The sequence below is a fragment of the Periplaneta americana genome, chromosome 11, assembly GCF_040183065.1.
Source record: "Periplaneta americana isolate PAMFEO1 chromosome 11, P.americana_PAMFEO1_priV1, whole genome shotgun sequence".
In the NCBI taxonomy this organism is placed as follows: domain Eukaryota; kingdom Metazoa; phylum Arthropoda; class Insecta; order Blattodea; family Blattidae; genus Periplaneta; species Periplaneta americana.
In genome coordinates, this window is record NC_091127.1 from 159,191,747 (window position 1) to 159,216,830 (window position 25,084).

Here is a 25,084-nt window from a genome sequence, read left to right on the forward strand (position 1 = left end):
TGGAGGAAAAAAAATGTTGAATATTTCCAAACATTTTACTGCTGTAAGCTGTACCTAACCCCTTAAAGAAACAAAAAAGGCATCCATATTAGAATACTTTCCTCTAAGCTTTTCTGGGACTGGAATTCTTTGTACGCTTGTTACAAGAACTAGAAGTCACTAGTAAAAACATTTCTTGCCTGACCTTCACCGTCCAATACTAACGTTATCACGTGGTATTCGTACAAAACTGATTTTCTTCATAGCCTCTCTTCTCTCGCAGCTTCCAGTCATTTGTGCGGGAAGGCAGTGGAGGAGCGATCAAGTCGTGAAAGTGCGAGAAAGTGAAGTTGTGTGCAGAGGATATTAATTGTTGCAGCAGCGGCTTGTTCACAGTGTGTCGCAGTACCTCCGCTCTCCCACAATATCCTACTTCGGTATGATATATAATAGTAGTGAAAGTTAAATATTTAAGCTGAAAAACAGTAGGCCTACTACAATATCACATTCAATAGGCGCTACTGCATGTCTTGTCTTGTTTCCAAGAATTGTATACTTTCGCCCGTTTCTTCCTCACTCTAGCAGCGATTTTTAATTAATTCTAGACCTCGCGATTTATTTATTTATTTATTTATATATTTCTTTATTTATTTATTTACTTATTTATTTATTTATTTACTTATTTATTTACTTATTTACTTATTTATTTACTTATTTACTTATTTATTTATATATTTATCTATTTGTCTATTTATTTTTTATTTATTTATTTTCTATCTATCTGTCTATCTATCTATCTATGTCTGTCTGTCTGTCTGTCTATTTGTATTGCTAGTAAGTTTGAAATGAATACAAATTAATAAATACAATTAAAGATAAACTAGCCCACTCCTGAATGAGTAAGACTCGTGCTCAGGAGGGGATTCCAATACAGACAAAAATAAAATTAAAATTGACATTGAATACAGATTAAATAGTGTTTAATATGTTTAAACCCAAACTATAAATCCAATACATTTTTTTTTATTTTTTTTTATTAATTTGGAGAGGATTTGTGGTTGAAATATTATTGGAATAAAATTTGTTTAATGATCTGGGACCTTGACTCATGCTATGATTAAAAGCTGCATTGGTTTTACATTTTGGTTCAGATAAACGCAGAGAATTCATATTTTTAGTTCTATATTTATGTATATACCTTTCAAAGTTATTAAAATGTCTATGAAAATATTTTAATAAAATAAAATAATACATTTGTTTAATGTTGAATACTTTGAACTGTTTAAACAACAATTCAGTTGGGTAATCTTTCTCCTTTTTAAACAAATTTTTAATACTTTTTTCTGTAGTAAAATTAACGGATAAAGGTTGGATTTATAAGTTCCACCCCAACCTATAATTAGAGAAACTCTTTAGTTTTGTGGTCTACATGAGGCAATAAGCGACTAAGATAGATGAGAAATACACAGACAATAGAGAATACATAATTAATCCATAATGGAAGAAACATAAATTTGCAGTTCTCGTTCGAGAGTTAGTGGACTGAAATTCTAACAATATTCTACCACACACAACGGAAGGAAAAATTTCATTTATGTGTGAACTTAAAAATCTTGAACTTCTCCCGATATTTTTCTACATAAACGGTCTAATATACACAGTAAAGTAAGCTCAACTATAAAATCTGTTGTCATAGTTACAAAATATTAATATTGCTTTACTTCGGAGAGAAAAATATAGTCTAGATCTTACACAGTCATTAATTTCAGGGAGTTATTTCTTTAGATATTTCAAACAAAAATGGTTAATACAATTTTGCTAGTTTTTGCTTCCTCTTCGAGAAAAAAAAATGATTTTATATGAAACACTTCATAGCGTGTTTTGAGAAAGCTAATGATTTAATTCCCAATATGTTCAGTCAATGTAAGAGAGCAGTGTATTATGATAATAAATGATTGAAATAAGTTTAGTTTTGTCCTTTAAATGTGAAAGAAATTTGATCCAAACAAAAGTAACATTTTAAAATTCCGTTTGAGAATGAAAAGCTATATCTCTTTAGATAAATTTCCTGCACATTTAAAGGACAAAACTAAAATTCTTTCAATAATTTATTATAACAATACGTTCCTCTCTTAAATTGACTGAACATATTTGGAATTAAATCAACGGTTTTCCAAAAACACACTATGAAATGTTTCGTATAAAATTATTTTTGGTCTCGAAAAGGAAGCAAAAGCGAGCAAAATTGTATCAAAACTCACATTTTAATTACGCGTTTACTTAAAATAGTTATAAGGAGAATGTAATATAGAGCTATAATTACTTGTATTGTTATCCTCAGTTGTATTTGCAATAACATAATTAAGGTTAAGTAGGGTTAATGTGAAACAGTGGGACTAATTTGTTACAGACTTTAAAATGAAAGACTCAGTTTGGACATGTTTAAAACTGCGCTTATGGAAGTACATTTTAAGCTTTTCAAGAAGCAACAATGAACAAAATAAAAAAAATCATTATCAGTCTCATAAATATATTAAGGGGTTAGGTATAGCTTACAGCAGTAAAATTTTTGGAAATATTTAAACATTTTTTCCCTCATTACTTTATCTTGTACAATGAAAATTATTGGTGTGTGCAAAACACTCTCCTTCTGCTATATGAAAAAAATATTTTTACGATTTAAAAATAAAAATATTTATATTTTTTTGTTTTAAAATTCAAAATGGTGGCAGTTCACAGTGCAGTGATGAAGCGTTTCCTTCATAACTCATAAACTTGTTAACTTTTTCAAGTTCTCTCTCTTTCATTTTATTGCTGAAACTCATGTTTAAAATATCATGCTCTTTGAACTACATTCCTCTCTACCTCAGAAGATTAGGGGCTGCCAGACAATAACCACTTTCAAGAAAAGGCTAAACGATTTCTTACGGGCGCAGTCAAATTGAAGTTATAATTGTGATCGAGTTTAATAATTTAATGTAATTTATGTATGGCTATTATTATTATTATTATTACATAATTATTTTATTGGTGATGTGAAGATGAAAAGAATTGTCATTGTATTATATTAATTATGTATTATATTGTCTTGTATTGTAGTATTGTATTGTATTGTATTGTATTAATTATGTTATATTCATAGCATTGTAGTAATTTTCTATCATACTGGTTGAGTGGAAGAGAAGGCCGAATGGCCTTAACTCTGCTAGTTAAAATAAACCATTATTATTATTATTATTATTATTATTATTATTATTATTATTTAATAAATAATTATTTTGTGTTAGAAGAAAATACTGATATTTGACAATATTTTTAAATGAATTTATTTTTTATCAGACAATCTATCAAAGGTAGAGAAGTGATCTTGAATGATATTGTAGATATGACATGCATAAATACACACAAAAAATTTCATCATAGAATGCTGGACACTTTTTGAGTTATGTGGGAAACGCTTCATCACTGGACAGTGAACTGAAAAAAAAAAATTAAATAATATTTTTAAATCATAAAAATATGTTTTTCATGTAGCAGAAGGACAGTGTTTTACACATACCAATTTTCATTACTGTACAAGAAACGCTTATGGAGTGAAAAAAAGTTTCATATTTCCACAATTTTACTGCTGTAAGCTGTACTTAACCCCTTGAAGGAAACGGCAGTTTTGCTACTTGAAAAAACTTTAATGTAGTACTCGCTTATTTTTGCTGTTGCTCTTGAATGAATGAAGATAGAATAATTTTTAAATTTTACTTTCACTTAGAAAAATGTCAGTTCCATTTTCCTCTAAAAAAAAAGCCGTGAATGTTGAACAGTCTAGCATAATTAGTGTGTTAATGAGAAAGGCTATTATGATAATTTTTAGGACCATTATGATACACTTTTAGGGCTATTATGATATGCTACAAAGGCTATTGTGATATTATGTTTACTATGAAAGAAATTGTATTCAAACGTGCCTAACGATTATTTCGAATGAAGTTGTATTGCCAAAAATCTAAACAGAACCATCTAATTACCATTAAGTACGAGAAAAATTCGTACTGGCACCGGGAATCGAACCCAGGACCTCTCAGCTGTGCGCGCTGAGTGCTCTTAACCAACTGAGCCATGCCGGGACACGATCCACGCCGCCGGCCGAACTCCTCTCGTAGTATTATGTTACGGCCTTACTACCTGCATTTAAGACGATACACGTCATATATATACAGGAGCGCATATTAAATAACTTTATGGCCATATTCAACAACAGTTTCTGAAAACTGTTAACATTATATATTCTCGTACTTAATGGTAATAAAACAAACTAACTAGTTCATACTAGTCATGTAATATGCAATGAGGTGGGCGAGACCTCATTCATATTTGATACAGAACCATCTAATATTATGGGAAATCGTATAATAAACCTCAAACCGCGTCCCTCCAAGTTTCTTGGCTGTGTATCATTTGCAGAGTGTACGTATGCGATCAGCTGATACAGCCGACGTCACAGACCATAGTCAAGCAGACATAGGCAAATGATAAATCCGGAGAATGCGATAATTTCTCATGGTTCCAGCATATATCCTATATCGCCACTTTGCCTTGGGGTTCAAATTTTAAGCAAGCACGCTCCATGCATCTCTCTATAATAGAGGACAAACAATCAAAACAAAATACAAGAGGCCAAGGTTGTTGTTAACTCAATCGGCCTTACAGACGCCTCCAACAACCCACACTGGCAGCGTCCAGGAAGGTCTCTATCGTTCATGATGTTGGTGTTGGTAGTGGCTGCGTTTACGAAAATTGGTCTCTTCTCTTTATAATTCTTCGGATCCCTGAACTCATTAACCAGTAGAAACGTGATTTGGCATTAAATACTTTGATATTCGTTTAATTATGTGATTTTGACAACATTTAAGGACTTTGCTTTACTAACACTAAAGTAGAATTTTAAGAAGTGATTTCGAAACAGTCCTAAGTCCAAGTATAAAACCAATTCACTAAATTATGTTGCTTGAAACAGTTCATGTCAAAACGTTTAAAAACTTTGAAGTTTTAAACTTTATATTAAAAATGATCTATGAAACACAATTTTACTTTTCGAAAAGTTTTCATTTATGAAATTTGAGACTGTCTTGAAAGCACTGTAGTTTAGATTAAATTCCAGGCTACGTTTTTGGCAGTCATGCTATTATTTCACTCGAACACTACAGAATAATCATCACCATTTATTTAAATATTTATCTATTTATTTAAATATTTAAATATTTATCTATTCATTTAAATATTTATCTATTCATTTAAATACTTATTTAAATATTTATCTATTCATTTAAATACTCATTTAAATATTTATCTATTCATTTAAATACTCATTTAAATATTTATCTATTCATTTAAATACTCATTTAAATATTCATTCATTCATTTAAATACTCATTTAAATATTCATTCATTCATTTAAATACTCTAAATATTCATTCATTCATTTAAATGCTCATTTAAATATTCATTCATTCATTCAAATATTCATTTAAATATTCATTGATTCATTTAAATATTTATTGATTCATTTAAATATCCATTCATTCATTTAAATATCCATTCATACATTTATTTAAATATTCATTCATTCATTTATTTAAATATTAATTAATTTATTTATTTATTTATTTATTTATTTATTTATTTATTTATTCATTCATCATTCATTCATTCATTCATTCATTCATTCATTCATTTAACTAGCTAGCTAGTGAGTACAAATTACATTTATAAAACAAACATTTTTCTAGCTACTACCATAAGAGCCAGGCTCGTGTACGGTGTGGTCTTAGCCAATAACATAATATAAAATTTACAAGGACAGTTAGGTACTTGTTCCTGTTTCGGCTTCAAAACATTGTTACCACCATCTTGGTTTTGAGCGTTCCACCTTCTCCGTCTCTTCGATACACATTGTAACACTTTTCTGAAAATATTATTGTAGGGCCGTTTATTTAGGCCTAAATGTTCTTTCAGTATTTTACTTCTCTATTCTATTTAATTTTTCATTTAGTAAGAAATTATTTAATTCCTTCCTGGTGTCCTATTCCTCTTTCGGTCACCAGCGTTGCTCGGGAGGTAGCGAGTTTACCTGCTAATCCGGAGCTGTGTTCGTGCGTGGGTTCGACTCCCGCTTGAGTTGATTACCTGGTTGAGTTTTTTTCCGAGGTTTATTTAACTGTAAGGAAAATGTCAGATAATGTACGGCGAATCCTCTGTCTCATCTAGTAAAATACCATCTCGCCATCACCAATTCTATCGACGTTAAATACTGTAACCTAAAGTTGCTGGCTTTAAGGAATCCGGAGGTTCATTGCCGCCCTCACATAAGCCCGCCATTGGTCCCTATCCTGAACAAGATTAATCCAGTCTCTGTCATTATATCCCACCTCCCTCAAATCCATTTTAATATTATCCTCCCATCTACGTCTCGGCCTCCCGAAAGGTCTTTTTCCCTTCGGCCTCCCAACTAACACTCTATATACATTTCTGGATTCGCCCATACGTGCTACATGCCCTGCCTGTCTCAAACGTCTCGATTTAATGTTCCTAATTATGTCAGGTGAAGAATACAATGCATGCAATTCTGTGTTGTGTAACTTTCTCCATTATCCTGTAACTTCATCCCTCTTAGCCCCAAATATGTTCCTAAGCACCTTATTCTCAAACACCCTTAACCTATGTTCCTCTCTCAAAGTGAGAGTCCAAGTTTCACAACCATACAGAACAACCGGTAATATAACTGTTTTATAAATTCTAACTTTAAGATTTTTTGACAGCAGACTGGATGATAAAAGCTTCTCAAACTAATAATAACACGCATTTCCGTATTTATTCTGCGTTTAATTTCCTCCTGAGTATAATTTATATTTGTTACTGTTGCTCCCAGGTATTTGAATTGTTTCATCTCTTCAAAGAATAAATTTCCAATTTTTATATTTCCATTTCGTACAATATTCTGGTCACGAGACATAATCATATACTTTGTCTTTTTGGCATTTACTTCCAACCCTATCTCTTTACTTACTTCAAGTAAAATTCCCGTGTTTTCCCTAATCATTTGTGGATTTTCTCCTAACATATTCACGTCATCCGCATAGACAAGAAGCTGATGTAACCCGTTCAATTCCAAACCCTCTCTGTTATCCTGGACTTTCCTAATGGCATACTCTAGAGCAAAGTTAAAAAGTAAAGGTGATAGTGCATCTCCTTGCTTTAGCCCACAGTGAATTGGAAACGTATCTGACAGAAACTGACCTATACGGACCCTACTGTTTCACTGAGACATATTTTAATTAATCGAACTAGTTTCTCGGGAATACCAAATTCAATAAGAATATCATATAAAACTTCTCTCTTAACCGAGTCATATGTCTTTTTGAAATCTATGAATAACTGATGTACTGTACCCTTATACTCCCATTTTTTCTCCATTATCTGTCGAATACAAAATATCTGATCAATAGGTGATCTATTACGCCTAAAACCAAACTGATGATCCCCAATAACTTCATATAGTGTCGTTAAATAACAAACTAACAATAACATTAAAATCTAGGTTTCTGTTAATAATAGCAACCAATTTTGTACAGTTTTGAATGAATCAAGCTATCTGAAATTTCAATAGATTTCGAACATTAGATGATTCGTAATGACTCAAGTGTTACATTTAACAACACGTGTCACAGAGTCTAGCACGCATTGCGTAAGGTAAGAGGTATTAGTATATTGACATATCTACAATGTAGGTAAGTGTCCTTGTATGAGGTTCTTGAACGGAGACTCAGTGCAGTCTTGAATATTCATGAACCTCGTAGAAGAGCTCGCTTTTCTAGAGGAAGCCTATGTTAACATTTTAGCTAATACTTCATTGACTCACAAGTATAGTAAATATCATAAGCAACTAGTCTCTGGCGAGCTATATGTTATGTTTGTACACTAGAAAGGTTATAACTACAATATTAGTAACCGAAAGTAGTAAACGTCATTAACAATTTTTTTCTTCGCTGAGTTTCACGAAAAGTCAATATTTAGACTCCACACGACACGGTACTGTATGGATACTTGCGTAGTCAGACGCCCATATTGTGACATTATCGCAAGAATACGTGACTATCTAACACAATAAGAAGTATACCTATCGTATGTACAATGAAAAAATGTCATGCAGTATGTAGATGAAATTATTGGGGATCGTCAGTGTGATTTTAGACGAAATAAATCAAATACTGATCAGATATTTTGTATTCGACAGATAATGGAGAAAAAACGGGAGTATAAGGGTACAGTGCATCAGTTATTCATAGATTTCAAAAAGGCATATGACTCGGTTAAGAGAGAAGTTTTATATGATATTCTTATTGAATTTGGTATTCCCAAGAAACTAGTTCGATTAATTAAAATGTGTCTCAGTGAAACGTACAGCAGAGTTCGTATAGGTCAGTTTCTGTCAGATGCGTTTCCATTTCACTGTGGGCTAAAGCAAGGAGATGCACTATCACCTTTACTTTTTAACTTTGCTCTAGAGTATGCCATTAGGAAAGTCCAGGATAACAGAGAGGGTTTGGAATTGAACGGGTTACATCAGCTTCTTGTCTATGCGGATGACGTGAATATGTTAGGAGAAAATCCACAAATGATTAGGGAAAACACGGGAATTTTACTTGAAGTAAGTAAAGAGATAGGGTTGGAAGTAAATGCCAAAAAGACAAAGTATATGATTATGTTTCGTGACGACAATATTGTGCGAAATATAAATATGAAAATTGGAAATATATCCTTTGAAAAGGTGGAAAAATTGAAATACCTGGGAGCAACAATAACAGATATAAATGATGCTTGGGAGGAAATTAAATGCAGAATAAATATGGGAAATGCCTGTTATTATTCGGTTGAGAAGCTATTACCATCGAGTCTGCTGTCAAAAAATCTGAAAGTTAGAATTTATAAAACAGTTATATTACCGGTTGTTCTGTGTGGTTGTGAAACTTGGACTCTCACTTTGAGAGAGGAACAGAGATTAAGGGTATTTGAGAATAAGGTGCTTAGGAAAATATATGGGGCTAAGAGGGATGAAGTTACAGGAGAATGGAGAAAGTTATACAACACAGAACTGCACGCATTGTATTCTTCACCTGATATAATTAGGAACATTAAATCCAGACGTTTGAGATGGGCTGGGCATGTAGCACGTATGGGCGAATCTAGAAATGCATATAGAGTGTTAGTTGGGAGGCCGGAGGAAAAAAAGACCTTTGGGGATGCCGAGACGTAGATGGGAAGATAATATTAAAATGGATTTGAAGAAGGTGGGATATGATGGTAGAGACTGGATTAATCTTGCTCAGAATAGGGACCAATGGCGGGCTTATGTGAGAGCGGCAATGAACCTCCGGGTTCTATAAAAGCCAGTTAAGTAAGTAAGTAAGTATGGCAGTTTCTTTAGTTTCCAGGCATTGTCAATTTTGTCTCTATAAAATAATATTTTTGTCATTTACACAGAACAATAAAAATTGTTTTAAAGTAGAAATCCGTTCTAGTATCTCGCACGCAAAAGTAACTCGGCATGTATGTAGCGTATCTCTGCTTGTCGAGCACTAACGGCCTTACATTAAATCCTTTATGAAATTCATTAGTCAAATACTGCACAAGGAATGACGGAACAGAGTTATGTACGTAGATCGTAACTGCATTTAGGGTTCTGAAAAGATGATAAAAATACGTCGATCATGAACGAGGAAGAAAAGGCAAGGCGTTTCTCTCACACTGATGATATATTGAAGCATGGGATTAAGGGTTATAGGATGTGGCCTTCTATAATCGGTACTATCCTGGTATTTGCCTGGAGAGATTTTGAAAACCACAAAAATATATCAGAATAGCCGGCCCATGAGATTGAACCCTGGAGCTCCCAAAGAAAGGCACCGGAGCCAACCATAACACCACCGTGCTTGATAACATTAGTAATAATAATAATAATAATAATAATAATAATAATAATAATAAGATCACTTTTATATTCGCTGTAGTGCAAACACCAGAGTCTATTCCCTCGTAATTTTATTCAATTCTCCACTCGTGAAATATCTTTTACGTCCCTATAAGATGGCCTCTAATCTTTCTCACAGATAAGGAAACTGAACGATACATTGACCCCTTCGATATTCTTGTGCTTGTGTTACGTAATGTTTTAAGTTAACTGAAAACGAGGAAGTAAGTACTTAAATTCTGACAATTTCTTCTATTATTTTTTAATAATGAAGGATAAAATTAAATTTAGTAACAAATTTCTGTGAAAGCAGATTTATACCATGCTCCTGAATTGTGAATTTAATGGATTAATATCCCATCTGTGAAACAATTTAGATTTAAAAATGTACGGTAGTGACTGTCAAATCTAAGTGGGGATATTAAAAAACTGTCTTACTTTCAAATTAATCATTTTTTAATCTTTACTTATATCTTAAGGATACTTAAATTTAAACTGCAAAGATAATTGTTCACTATTTCATGAGAAAATTAAATCGCGAATTTCGAAATGATCGTTATTGCAGACTTTTCTATTTTCTGTTTAAACCATAATTCAACTTCTTCAGGAATTGGCCACATCTATAGACAACCAGATTATTCTATGTTGGTTCTTCCCATTCGGGGTTGCTATTTAAACGATAGCAACCGAATTTTTGTTATAATCGAAAAACTCGTCTGTTAAACTGATAAGATTTCCAGTTACGGTCTGTTTAATGAGTCAGACAAGTTCAGGATCAAAGATGTCAATTCCAGAAACATTACAGTTTAAAAAATATGGCATAATCATTATAAGGAAACATTTTCATACAAAACAGTTATGTGAAGCGATTTTAAGAGGAAGAATATTTCTTTACTGTCAGCCAGTATCATCAGCTTATTTACAAAATACGAGTCATTACTTCATTGGCGAATTAATGAAAGAATTATTTTTCGTTGAAAAAAAGGGACATTCGAGTCAAATTTCTCTATCAAACAAGCTTATGATGGAAAGACGTTCATTAATGCAAAGTCCAATGCAAATAATTGCAGTGTATAACTCAAGACGTCAAAACATTTTCAGTCTTACTAATAAACCGTGTATAGTTTTTATACGAGACTTATACAGAATTGAGACAGGAAACTTTACTAATAGACCTTGCATAAGCGATGAATGTATAAACAGGCTGTAACTATACAATGGGAATTGCTTTGGAATAATTATTTATATTCGGTCTTACTAATAACAACTCTATATACAGACGTTTAACTGTCTTATACTTATACAATGAGTACTTCGTTTATAAGTGGTATGTAAATTCCTTACTAATAATCACTACATACGTCGTGTATAACAGTATAACTGTTACACAGCTACGTCATAGTTTCGTCATTACTTCATTACGAAAGGTAATAGAATGTCTGAGGTTCTCTATTGCATCCGGTAGAGCGCTCTAGTGTGCCGTGTTAAGTATCGATAGTACAACTGGCTCTGATCGATTACCACACTATATTTTGGACAAAGAGTACAAGCTACAGCAATATTATTCTAATTATTCTGTGCTCTTTGGTTTGTTCTTCTGTGGTTACTAGGCAACCATCATCATAAATTGACAGTCGATACGAACAGCTGTTAGAGGGGCGGCCATTTTTCCTCTATATACAACGCTTAAACAAGGGGTTTGATGATTGCGGTTTAAGGACTGGACTGTATCTAATCCTCCAGAACTGTGCAGAATGACGAAAATAAATAATAACAGTCTTACTAATAAACCGTGTATAGTTTTTATACGAGACTTATACAGAGTTGAGACAGAAAACTTTACTAATAAACCATGCAGAAGCGATGGACGTATAAACAGGCTGTAACTATACAATGGGAATTGCTTTGCAGTAGTTATATACACGAAACCCCTTGTTTAAGCGTTGTATATAAGGAAAAAATGGCCGCCCCTTTAACAGCTGTTCGTATCGACTGTCATTTTATGATGATGTTTACCTTGTAATCACAGAAGAACAAACCAAAGATCATAGAATTATTAGAATAATATTGCTGTAGCTTGTACTCTTTGACCAAAATGTAGTGTGGTAATCGATTAGAGCCAGTTGTACTATCGATATTTAACACGCAACACTAGAGCGCTCTACCGGATCCAGTAGAGAACCTCAGATATTATATTACCTTTCGTAACGAAGTAATGACGAAACTATGACGTAGCTGTGTAACAGTTGTACTGTTATACACGACGTATGTAGTGATTATTAGTAAGGAATTTACACCACGACGTATAAACGAGCTACTCATTGTATAAGTATAAGACAGTTAAACGTCTGTATATAGAGTTTTTATTAGTAAGACCGTTAATTAATAAGTAAGTAAATACGTAATAAGTAAAAAATAAGTAAATTAATTAATTAATGAGTAAAGAAACAAAATAAATGACTAAATAAATAAATAAATAAATAATAAACAAATAAATTAATTAATAAGTAGGTAAATCATTGATTTACTTTATTGATAATAATAATTTAATTAATAAGTCAAGAAACAAAATAAATGAGTAAATAAGTAAACAGAAATAGGTAAACAAATAAATTAATTAGTAAATAAGTAAATAAATTAATTAATAAACAAAGAAGCAAAATAAATGAATGAATAAATAAATAACACACTAATTAATTAATAAGTAGGTAAAGTATTGATTTACTTATTTAATTAATACGTGAAGAAGCAAGATATTAATAATAATTTAATTAATAAATAAAGAAGCAAAATAAATGAGTAAATAAGTAAATAAAAATAAGTAAACAAATTAATTAGTAAGTAAGTAAATCAAATAAATAATAAGTAAAGAATAAAAATAAATGAGTAAATCATTTAATTAATAAGTAAAGAAACAAAATAAATGAGTAAATAAGTAAACAAAAAATAGGTAAACAAATAAATTAATTAGTAAATAAGTAAATAAATTAATTAAGCAAATAAAAGCAAAGCAAAGAAGCAAAATAAATGAATAAATAAATAACAAACTAATTAATTAATAAGTAGGTAAATTATTGATTTACTTATTTAATTAATACGTGAAGAACAAGATATTAATAATAATTTAATTAATAAGTAAAGAAGTAAAATAAATGAGTAAATCTATACTAATAATAAATCTGTAGCCGAAATTTTTCTGGTAATTTTCGATTTTCGAAAAATAATTGGTCTTAACATATATAATTAATCACCCTGAAACCGAAAATCGTTTTTTTTTAATTTTTGTTTGTATGTCTGTCTGTTTGTCTGTCTGTATGTTTGTTACCTTTTCACGCAATAATGGCTGAACGGATTTCGATGAAAATTGGAATATAAATTAAGTTCGTCGTAACTTAGATTATAGGCTATATGGCATTCAAAATACATTATTTAAAAGGGGGGTTATAAGGGGGCCTGAATTAAATAAATCGAAATATCTCGCTTATTATTGATTTTTATGAAAAATGTTACATAATAAAAATTTCTTTAAAAATCATTTCCGATAAGTTTTATTCTTTGAAAAATTTTGATAGGACTGATATTTAATGAGATAAATGAGTTCTAAAATTAAAATAACTGCCATCTAAGGCCGTGTAATGAATTAAAAAAAATGACTTCTTCTACAAGGGGCCTTGGACAGCAACAATCGAAAGCTATGAAAGATAGCCTACAGATAATGTTTCTGTATTTGTATGAAGTAATATCGGAAGCTAAATTAACCGATTTGTATAATTAATTATTAATTCACCATTGGAAAGTGTAGTTTCTCTAGATGGATATAATTCTATAATGTTATTACAGTAACTTCTGAGTGAATCGAGGACAGGTAAGATTAAAATAGCTTCTTATGCACAGAAAACTTGATAGGCTATTCTGTACATTCGTTTCCTGTATTTCCTAAAATAATTTTTATGACCAAATGAGTGATCTCTGGATCAAAATGATCGCATTTTAATTATGCAAATACAATTTAAATTAAGTAACATAATAAAATTAAGTAACATAATAAACAATTTATGCTTAGGAAAATATTTGGGGCTAAGTGGGATGAAGTTACAGGAGAATGGAGAAAGTTACACAACGCAGAACTGCACGCATTGTATTCTTCACCTGACATAATTACGAACATTAAATCCAGACGTTTGAGATGGGCTGGGCATGTAGCACGTATGGGCGAATCCAGAAATGCATATAGAGTGTTAGTTGGGAGACCGGAGGGAAAAAGACCTTTAGGGAGGCAGAGACGTAGATGGGAAGATAATATTAAAATGGATTTGAGGGAGGTAGGATATGATGATAGAGACTGGATTAATCTTGCACAGGATAGGGACCGATGGCGGGCTTATGTGAGGGCGGCAATGAACCTCCGGGTTCCTTAAAAGCCATTTGTAAGTAAGTAAGTAAGTAAGTAAGTAATAAACGATTTATCCTTATATCAAACACGAATGTTCCCTGGATCAAATGTCCTATTTTAATTATGTAATTATTTAATATTTATTTCTAACGGGTGCAGCGGAGCGCACGGGTACGGCTAGTAAGTAAATAAAAATAAGTAAACAAATTAATCAGTAAGTAAGTAAATCAATTAATTAATAAGTAAAGAATCAAAATAAATGAGTAAATAAATAAATAATAAACAAATAAATTAATTAATAAGTAAGTAAATTATTGATTTACTTATTTAATTAAAAAGTAAAGAAGCAATATATTAATAATAATTTAATTAATACATAAGTAAGAAGCAAAATAAATGAGTAAATAAATAAATAATAAATAAATAAGTAAATAAATAAAAGTAATTAATTAAATAAATTAATAAGTAATTAAATAATTAATTAATAAGTAAGTAAACAAATTAAAAATAAATAAATTAATTTATTAATAAGTAAAGAAGAAAAATAAATAAGTATATAAATAATAAAAAATTCTAAGATAAATTGTTCAACTACACACGCATTAAAAATTCCGATATTCGCAAGTATGTGTAAAATAAGAAGTAAAGTTCCTTGGTTCATGGAGATAAACAAGTGTTATAGCTGGAATCGAAGTAGAGGTACACTAAACGATTAGTGAGACCATAAGGAGCAGGCTTCAACTTGAGACAACACAGGAAATAACATGACCTAGGCGGAATTCAATCCCACGGTCGTGACGTCGATTCAAGAGATATTGTTCCATTGTGACAATGACCGATATCGGCATTTTAATCTTATCAATATAACTCACATGTAGCATCTTATTTGAACACCTGGTAGTCAACCTTCGAACCCTAACCGACGAAGTTCTCCATCACAAACACGAGAAAGCAAGCAAGCGACTCTAGACGCGCGACCAGTGAGTAATGCGGCTTATCAACAGGCGGAAGGTCGTCGTGCTGGAGATCAGTGTCTGAATCTGGATGTGGCAACATGCAACTCATCCTGCTATTAGTGTAAGTGGATCGACCAACTTATGTAATTAAGCAACTCATTATATACGATACAGGGTGGAAGGAAATTATTGCTTTTATTTTCAGGTAAGGGTTTACCAGTGGGGGGTGGGAAAGTGTAATAATATTTGCTTCTTTCGTGGATGGTTGTCTTTAAAATACATACTAGGGCACTCAATAAGTAATGGAAACAATGCTGTAAATGAGTGCTCCTTGCGCTGACCATTGAAATCTTGTACAGGCACATCATTTTATTTTTACTTCAATTTTTATTGTACCTGAGTTTTGGAATGTACTTCACTCCCACCCCTTCTACTAGTAAACTTCCAACCGTTCACGACACAGAGCCGAGGGCGCGTAAGCAGTACTGAGTTACTGAGTATAGTACGTTCCAGAAATATGTTCGCGTTTTCCAGTGACGAAAGAGTTTTCAATATTGAATCATATTTTCGCACAGGTACTGTCCGTTTGCCTACGTCGCATCCCGATTTCCCCCAACTGCTTCTGCTCGCCCCTCTGTAAAAGCTGGGCTGCCTTAGCTCTTTCCTGAAAACATTAATTTCTCTTAGGAATTGGGCGTTCACGTAATATTATACAGCTATTTAATTTAACTTAAATAAAATGGCCTCGTTAAGTAATTAACTGTCACGTGATTTCCTCCCTTTCTACAATCCTGCGGCATAACCACTTGGACGGACAGTAGATAGCATGTCTGAGTAATTTTATATTTTCGGGTCGGGCAGAAGTGAAGATTGAATTTACAGTACGTAGAGTAGGTACAGAATTATTTCAACATGAGTTACTAGTACGAAGGACGAAACTGGCAATTGGAATTAGATGCAATAGTCTATAGTGCGATAATATGCACAAAAGAACTGAAGCCTGTATCGAAATGAACGGCCACCATTTTCAAAATTGTGTTTAAATATTCATATTATGATTATTTTTCAATTTAACTTCTTTCTCTATATTGTAGCTAATGTGCTGTAGACAGTATAATATACACCGCATAATGAATACGTTCGCACTTCGTGAGTAAAAACACTTATTCTTAATACAGTACTGTACTTTGATTAAAGAAAAACCTAATGAAAATTATCAAACTCAAAATCGCGATATTTCCTAGTTTACGTAAATAGATGAACTACTTTTCTTCCTTCCTATACCTAGTAGAGTGATTTGTGTTTTACGCCAGTATTATCGAACTCCAGTCTTGGAGGGGGGAGCAAGCGGTGTTTCCGGTTCTCTAAAGGTATAGACAGGTTAATATTAAAAATGTTAGTAAAAATAAAATGATGTCCCTGTACTAAGGTACCTTCGGGGATTAAGGTCCGGCATGTTGTAAGGCCCAATACCTAGTTTTGTCATTAGTTATACACTTTTGCAAAAGAGAGCAACAGCTCTTAAGACCTATTTCTTCCTGCATTCGAGTGAGGTATAAAGAAATTAAATTCTCGTTCTTGTTTGTAGCTGACTGGTGGCACCAAGTTATGTGTGATTATTTCTGCTTTCATTATAAAATTTTGAAAAATTTAAGCTGATATTTAATCGTTTTACTATGTGTTATTAATATAATATTAAATGCACGTTATTGTGTAAACATTGAGAAGTTTGTAGCTACCGTGAAACTTTCGCTAATGAGCATATGAGCACTCCATAAATTAAAATTGGCGCGAAGTAACAGAGCAGGAAATAAAGCCCATGAAATAAATACGTGGAAACGCCCACAAGTTCATAGAAGTTCCTGAACTATAAAGTTCAAGCTCTGAGACACAATCTTTTTTGCAAGAAATAAATCAAAAGAAAGATTGACACTTCCTAATGCAGAAAGAGCATCGGATGAGCCATCAACTTCAGTATTTGTAAACATCCAGGGAACGCGGATGTTCTGTCTACGAAGAGAATTGTTGCAGATATGCATGTGTGTGTATCTTGTGAATGTGCAGGTCTCGCTGAGAAAAAAACTGAAGACGTTATATGCCCAAGTTGTGTTCAATACTTGTATTCTTTATTGTGGGCCTTGTTATCTGTCACAGCAGGATATAAGGCCCAGTGACATGATGTTAATTTTCATTGCTAACAGCATTTATATGTCTGTTTGAATATTTATTTTTTGAAGTAAAATATTATAGGGTAACTATGTAAGTATGCTATAACATTCACACGCTCCATTCTTTTCCATATCCACATTTCAAATGCTTCTATTCGCTTCTATTCATTTCGTCGTAATTTCCATGTTTCTGCCCCATACAATGCCACACTCCAACAAAGCACTTCACTAATCTCTTCCTTAGTTCTTATTCCAGAGGTCCGCAGAAGATGCTCCTTTTTCTTTTTCTTCTTCTTCTTCTTCTTCTTCTTCTTCTTCTTCTTCTTCTTCTTCTTCTTCTTCTTCTTCTTCTGCTTCAAGCTGTAGGTTTTAAGCCCGTTGCGGCTCCTTTATTTCTTGCATTCATCTTTTTGCTGGTCGGCCGATACTTCTTTTTCCAGTGGGTACATAGTCAGCGATTATTTTCGGGGTTCTATCTTGGCTCATCCGTTGTACGTGTTCCCACCATTTCTGTTTATACTCATCTACAGTTTCTAACAGACTGTTAACTTTTAGATTGTTTCTTATTTCCTCATTCCTGATGTGATCCAGTCGAGTTACTCCTACTACACTTCGAAGAAATCGCATTTCAGCTGCCTGTAGTCGACTTTTTCTATAAGTTATAATTATTATAATATATGTTACGCTTTAGAAACTTTTAATGTATTTGTATTAGAAATTATTTAAATTTCTTAAAATAGGCCTGACTGACTGCTTAGCGAAATTGATCCTCTCCAAATCCTAATGTCTGTGACAACTTCATTTTTTTTACTTGGTTATTTAACAACGCTGTATCAACTACTAGGTTTTCTAGCGTCTATGGGGTTGATGATAACGAGATGGTATTTGGAAAGATAAGGCCGAGGATTCACCTGACATTCGCCTTACGACTGGCGAAAACCTGTGAAAAATAGAGTGTCAAGTGAAAAGGGCCTTGCAACAGGACCTCCTCGTCTGATCCATTTACTGGGAAAGATGTTGAGATGCTGGCGAACGTCAACACAGAAGTGGGGAGGAGCTCCATTATGCGTCACATGACCTGTAGTATTGCCAATGACATATTTTCCAGCAAGAGAGGCAGAGAAACGGGAAGCGCAGATACCTGGCCTTTGAGGTATTGTGAAAGAACGACTGGTCCAAGTAGATGGTCACCGATTAAACCCAGCTTAAACATTGATGCTGAAGCTGATGACTGCTCTTACGAGGAAGTAACGTCATGAATAACGGTGTTGCCAACAGTGGAGATTCCTCCATGAAGGATATGAGGATGATCCTACAGTTTAATTTCGTGCCTCTGAGGAAATAAAAAAATATATGTTAACTCCTGCGAAAACATTTTAGTAACAGATTTTGATTTTCAATACGTCCCGACGTATTAATTTCCTTTAAGCTTCCACTTTCTGTCGTAAGTTGTCGCCACTGCACAGCTCAGAAATAATTTCCGAGGAACCATCCAAATATTTTACAGCAAACGCTATTTCTAACATTGAAGTTAGCGGACAGGGAAGGGTGTGGAGGGCGGGGTATGGCTTGAGTTTAACCGAGTTTGAGGATATGACCGCGTATCCTAATACTACGACCCTTCTTTTTGGGTGATGGAGACCCTGTCAGAGGCTACAATAAGAATTTTCAAGTACCCTTATAGCCTCCTTAAATGCAGTTCATTGGTCATTTTAAAAGAATAGAATAAACAAAATAATAAATAATTTAAAATGATGTAATATAAAAAATAAAATAAATAAAAAACAAAATTACATAAAAATAAGTAAAATAAGCAAGAATTAACAGGACTTTCAGATGACAGGACAGCCGAAAGAATATTTGAAGCTGTATTTGATCATTTAGAAGAATTTAACTGTAGCAAGAAATTAATTGTGCAAAAGTACGACGGAGCATCGGTAAATATCGGGCAGTACAATGGCTTAGGAGCCATATTCGCAACTAAAAAGGGGAGGAGAATCGAACTTCATTACAAATAAATTGCCAGTTCCAGAATGGTGAGTCAAAGACTAACATAAGCCTACTTGTATTGATTTTGCATTATTATTATTATTATTATTATTATTATTATTATTATTATTATTATTATTATTATTACTATTATTATTATTATTATTATTATTATTATTATTATTATTAGTTTCTGTCTTGGTCACCAGTCGTCAATCTCATATCTTACATACAAAAAATATCACGAGTCGGCACTGGTTGCCATCTATCATAGAACACATGCATTTCCGGACATATGTTCCCATACATTTGTTGTTCATTTTCCTTTCAGGAATGACTTCCTGAAGTTTGTCCCTGTAGTTAATATTCACCCTGTATAATGTAACCCTTTCGGTTGTCAGCAAAGAAAATAAGTACTTGTGCTAAGTAAAATAGCTTTCTTTTATTTATCATACTATAATGTGAATCGTTTACAGGCGACATATTCGACGCAGGATGTTTGATATGCTGAAATTCATTCTGGTGACGTGGTGCTGGTTGGTCACTCATTGCATCATGGGAGCGCATACCGGAAGTTTACAGATGGTTGAGGATAACAAGGGGAATCTCAATATCACGACGGTAAGTCTTCAGAGATGTGAAGCTTGCAAAATAATAAATGAAAATAGTGAGATACATAAAGATCCTTCAGATAACTGCACAGTGCTTTGGAGTCAGAAATAAACCGGACTTTAACACCATTCAAAATTAAATTGGAAAATTTTGTCTTATTTAATGCTTTTTAGATATTGCTAGAAGTGTTGATTTGTGTGTGTTTTTTTCTTTTTTAATCCAGATTAAAATTGCAAATTTCTTGTTTATGTTAGTCAATTAGTTAGGATACAATTAATTATGATACTTAATAACTCATTTAAAGTTTGTGTGACTGCAACCTGTGTATATTTTTGTGTGACTTACTTTGTTTATAGTGTTTTTGTTTCCTTCTTATTTCTATTATTGTATTTGTATATCTGGTGGTGTAGAAGAGAAGGTCTGATGGCCTTAACTACACCAGAATAAATAAAAAAATAAATAAAATAAAAATAAATAAACTGTTTTGACTTCTACTTGCTTATGATGGGAGTGATGACATTTGAAACGGTTTTTCGAAGAAGGGCCTAATTCGTCATTTTAAAACTTTACAGGAGAAATAAAAAAAAACTGAATATCTCAGTATCAGTAAATTCTTTAACATCATATTTTTAAAGCACTTCCAAGAAGATATGAGGGGATCAGAAGCAAAGGGGTACAAGTGACATTTCTAAAAAAAAAAAAAAATTTAAGTGCATCCAGTGTAAGCTGAAGTATAAAAAATTAGTGGCAAAGGGATATATCTTTTAAAGACATCACACATTAAAATTTAAATTTAAAACTTCACGGAATTTACGAAAGTAAAAATATTTTCTCAAAAGTGACTAATGCACACTTATACCCCGTCGCTTCTGACCCCCCTCCCCTCATATGATATAATTTTATTCTTCTTGTGAATGCTTGAAAAGGGTTTCATTATATTAAGTCCTTCTTCTACAATATCACTATTTTAGAAGTAAAATTCCTCTTAAATTCTTATTATTAATATAATCGAACATTAATCAAATTCTAAACTATTACATTAAGGGGTTAGGTACAGCTTACAGCAGTAAAATTTTGGAAATATTAAACATTTTTCCTCCATTACTGTATCTTGTACAATAATGAAAATTAGTATGTGTAAAACACTGTCCTTCTGCTACATGATAAAACATATTTTTATGATTTAAAAATATTATTTAATTTTTTTTTTTTCAAAATTCAGTTCACTGTGCAGTGATGAAGTTTTTCCCACATAACTCAAAAAGTATGCAGCATTCTGTAATGACACTTTTGTGTGTATTTATGCATGTCATATCTACAATATGATGCAAGACCACTTCTCCACTTTTGATAGATTGTCTGGTAAAAATAAATTCATTTAAAAATGGTCAAATATTGGTATTTTCTTCTAACACAAAATAAAAAATATATATTATTTATTAAGGATTGTAAACATGAGTTTCTTCAATAAAATAAAAGAGAGAAAACATGAAAAAGTCAACAAGTTTATGAGTTATGAAGGAAATGCTTCGTCACTGCACAGTGAACTGCTAACATTTTGAATTTTGAAAAAAAAAATAAATAAATAAATAATTTTTTTAAATCGTAAAAATATTTTTTTTTCATATAGCAGAAGGACAGTGTTTTACATATACAATTTTCATTATTGTACAAGATACAGTAATGGAGAAAAAAATGTTGAATATTTCCAAAAATTTTACTGCTGTGAACTGTACCTAACTCCTTAAGTAAATTCGAACAGATGAGGCGTCATACTAAGAAAATTGGAAATCCAATCTACAAAGTGTACTGTATTGTGGACTTACTAAGTTATAGACTATTCGTGAAATAGACTTATAAGCTGACCGGAGAAGGGCCCAACTGTAAATGAATGGGCCGTTATTCTATAAATTGAATTGCTATTGTTACAATAAGATCACAAAAGCAATAACTAGGCACTTCTACCAACCGTGTTTTATGGTGGAATTATAGGTAAGACTGGGCCCTTTTTCTACTGACCAGATGCGCCTTCTAAAGAAGTACAATAAAATGAAAAAAAAAGTGGTTTTTGGAAAAATTGCTAGTTGCGCCCTTTTTTCAGTAACCTCTTCATTTATGTCTGTCTTATTCAGTCTGATTCTTATTACGTCAAAGGATGGTCACTAATCTGTGAGTGACAATGGTTCGTAATCGCAGAATAATGAAGAAATAATTTTCATCATAGACAAAAATTGATAACTGAGAATTGATGATATAGTGTCTTACATTAAAAATCTGCTTTCCTTGTATTCATTTATTTATCTACTTTTATTTGTTTTTATTTATTTATCCATTCATTTTATTCATCTATTTTATTTATATATTTACTTTAATTTATTTATATTTATTTTATATATTAATTTATTTAATTGATTGATTTTTTTCTTTCAACCTCCTCCTGTTGTAGGACCTAGACTACATAATTGCATGTAGGGGATGGGACGATTCTATCGACCACACACACATAAACATTATGTTGGTCTAGGACAGAATATTATCGAAGGATATCCATACATAGGGAGAGATTTTAGGACCGTGCCGCCTAAAGGGAGCGCGCCCAAAATGAAATTAAGGTAGAAAAAACTGGAAAAGGGTATTTTCCTCCCGTGTGTCATTACTTTACTATTTCTCAGTCACTAAAATCCACGTTATAAATTAAAAGGAAAGATCTACATTGTTACCGAGGTGGAACCTTGAATTTATTGATTGAAAATGGATATATATCTAGTACACTCTTTCATATGAATTGATGGTGATGATGATGTACTACACTAAATGTGTATTTCAGCCGGAAATGATAGCTAAGTATGGATACCCTATAGAGAGGCACAGTGTGCAGACCGAGGATGGATACATTCTGGAGCTCCACCGCATCCCGCATGGGAAGTCAGAAGCAAATTCCTCCGGAGAAAGACCGCCGGTGCTGATCCACCATGCCCTGCTTTGCAGCTCTTTCGACTGGGTAGTCATGGGCCCTAAAAAGTCCCTCGGTAAGGATCACTCTGTGAGTAAAATGTATAAGAACTTAAAAACCATAATAAAAGTTAGTATCAAATAAAGTCACGTTTGAAACAGGATCAGACAAGATAATCCACTACTAGCTACTGTATGTTATTAATATTTATTTGAATCATATAGCCTAAGAATGCAGTAGCGACAGAGTGGAAGAGAACTTTCATTATATTAAATTTATATTTAAGGGGAGAGGATGGTATTTTTTTTTACTTTTTTCCTATTTGGTGTAAAATATTAATTTTTTGTATGTAGAGAGCTCATAGCTGTGGCAACTCAACCAAATAAAAATATTAAAAAAAATTATTTGGGGGCCCAAATTTGAAAAAAATATATACATACCCAATGCAGGATTGTATTAAAACCGATATATCTAAACCGTCTTTAAAGATAGATTCAAATAGTTTTCTGCAATGTATTTGCAAAAGCATGTTCTACAAACTGTCTGTAACAGAATTTTGATATTAGTCCCTACGTTTGTAAAATAAACAATTAAAGTTTAGTAACAATTTTATGATTTCCTTTCCTGCAAACAAACGGACGTATTTTTTAAAATGAAATCAATTAACAAAATTCTGTTACAGAGAAAAGTTTCCTAATAGTCTAAAGAATGTGTGTTCTAAATTTCATGCATGTATCTTTAATAGTTCAGAAATTATATCCATTTTTGTCTGGCAATGTAGTAAAAAACATACAGTTACTGGAAACCGATAAAAGCGGGCGTGTGATTTAAAAATCCATAGCGCAGGAAGTTTAAAAATGACGTCTCAACATCCGATAAGGGCACAAATACCCACAAAATGTTATGCAATGCATCCCACACATATCAAAGGGTATTTTAAAGAAAAAAAATGTTTTTGAAAATTTAATTTACCGGAAACAACAATAAAAGTGGGCGAGTGATTTAAAAATCCATAACGCAGGAAGTTTAAAAATGGCGACTCAACATTTGATAAGGGCACAAATACCCACAAAATGTTATGCAATGCATTCCACACATATCAAAGGGTATTTTAAAGAAAAAAAATGTTTTTGAAAATTTAATTTACCGGAAACAACAATAAAAGTGGGCGAGTGATTTAAAAATCCATAACGCAGGAAGTTTAAAAATGGCGACTCAACATCCGATAAGGGCACAAATACCCACAAAATGTTATGCTATGCATTCCGCACATATCGCAGAGTGTTTTAAAGAATTTTTTTTTAATTTACTCATTTTTCACCAAAAAATACCATCCTCTCCCCTTAAAGTGGTTATATCGTAATAAAGAACGTTAAAAACCACACAAGTTGTGTAATTAATTGATGAAATACTTTATATTTCCATCTACAGTAATTAGATTGAAACGTATCTGATGAGATGTTTTTGTTTACATTCTCCTCTCGCAAGTCTTGCGGAGTGGATGATTGCTGTTATAGCCTACTGACCCCCACTCCGGAGCAATGACGTCAAAGAGCGTTGCAGGGTTGCAACTGGTTACATTTCGTATTGTCAAAACTATTGGACGTATCAAAAACTTACTTGACAAAACTTGTTCGCATTGACTTCATCTGTCACCACTGTGAATTAATTTATTCGGTTCCCTTCCACTCTGTATACTAATAAATAATATAGAAAGCTAAAGATAGTATTTTATGCCGATGATTAGACATTATTAAGCAAATAACTTAATTGTAATACGAGTATCTAGCGATAACTTCGATTTAATTTCAGGATTTATCTTGGCCGATGAGGGTTTCGACGTCTGGCTGGCAAATGCTAGAGGAAACACTTACTCTAGGAAGCACATCTCCCTCGATCCATCGGATGCCAAGTTTTGGGAATACAGGTAAGCACCACAGCTGCAGAAACTTCCGTTGTACAACTAAATGATACAACTTATAATTTTAAGGAAGTGATCCCATTATAAACATT

At 32.5% G+C, this 25,084-nt stretch overlaps 1 protein-coding gene across 2 annotated transcripts in view; it reads left to right on the forward strand.

Moving 5' to 3' along the window:
* Window positions 1–278: 278 nt before the first annotated feature.
* Window positions 279–25,084, forward strand: part of LOC138709494 (lipase 1-like) — a 40,073-nt gene continuing 15,267 nt past the window's right edge. The window contains exons 1-4 of one of the 2 annotated variants that reach the window (XM_069840302.1): window positions 279–416; window positions 19,983–20,127; window positions 22,946–23,147; window positions 24,884–24,998. In XM_069840302.1, the coding sequence (XP_069696403.1) occupies window positions 20,002–20,127; window positions 22,946–23,147; window positions 24,884–24,998 (443 nt within the window). In that variant the 5' untranslated portion in view covers window positions 279–416; window positions 19,983–20,001. Of the gene's footprint in view, window positions 417–15,052; window positions 15,471–19,982; window positions 20,128–22,945; window positions 23,148–24,883; window positions 24,999–25,084 lie in introns of those variants that run through there. The other variant, XM_069840301.1, reaches the window with a different exon arrangement.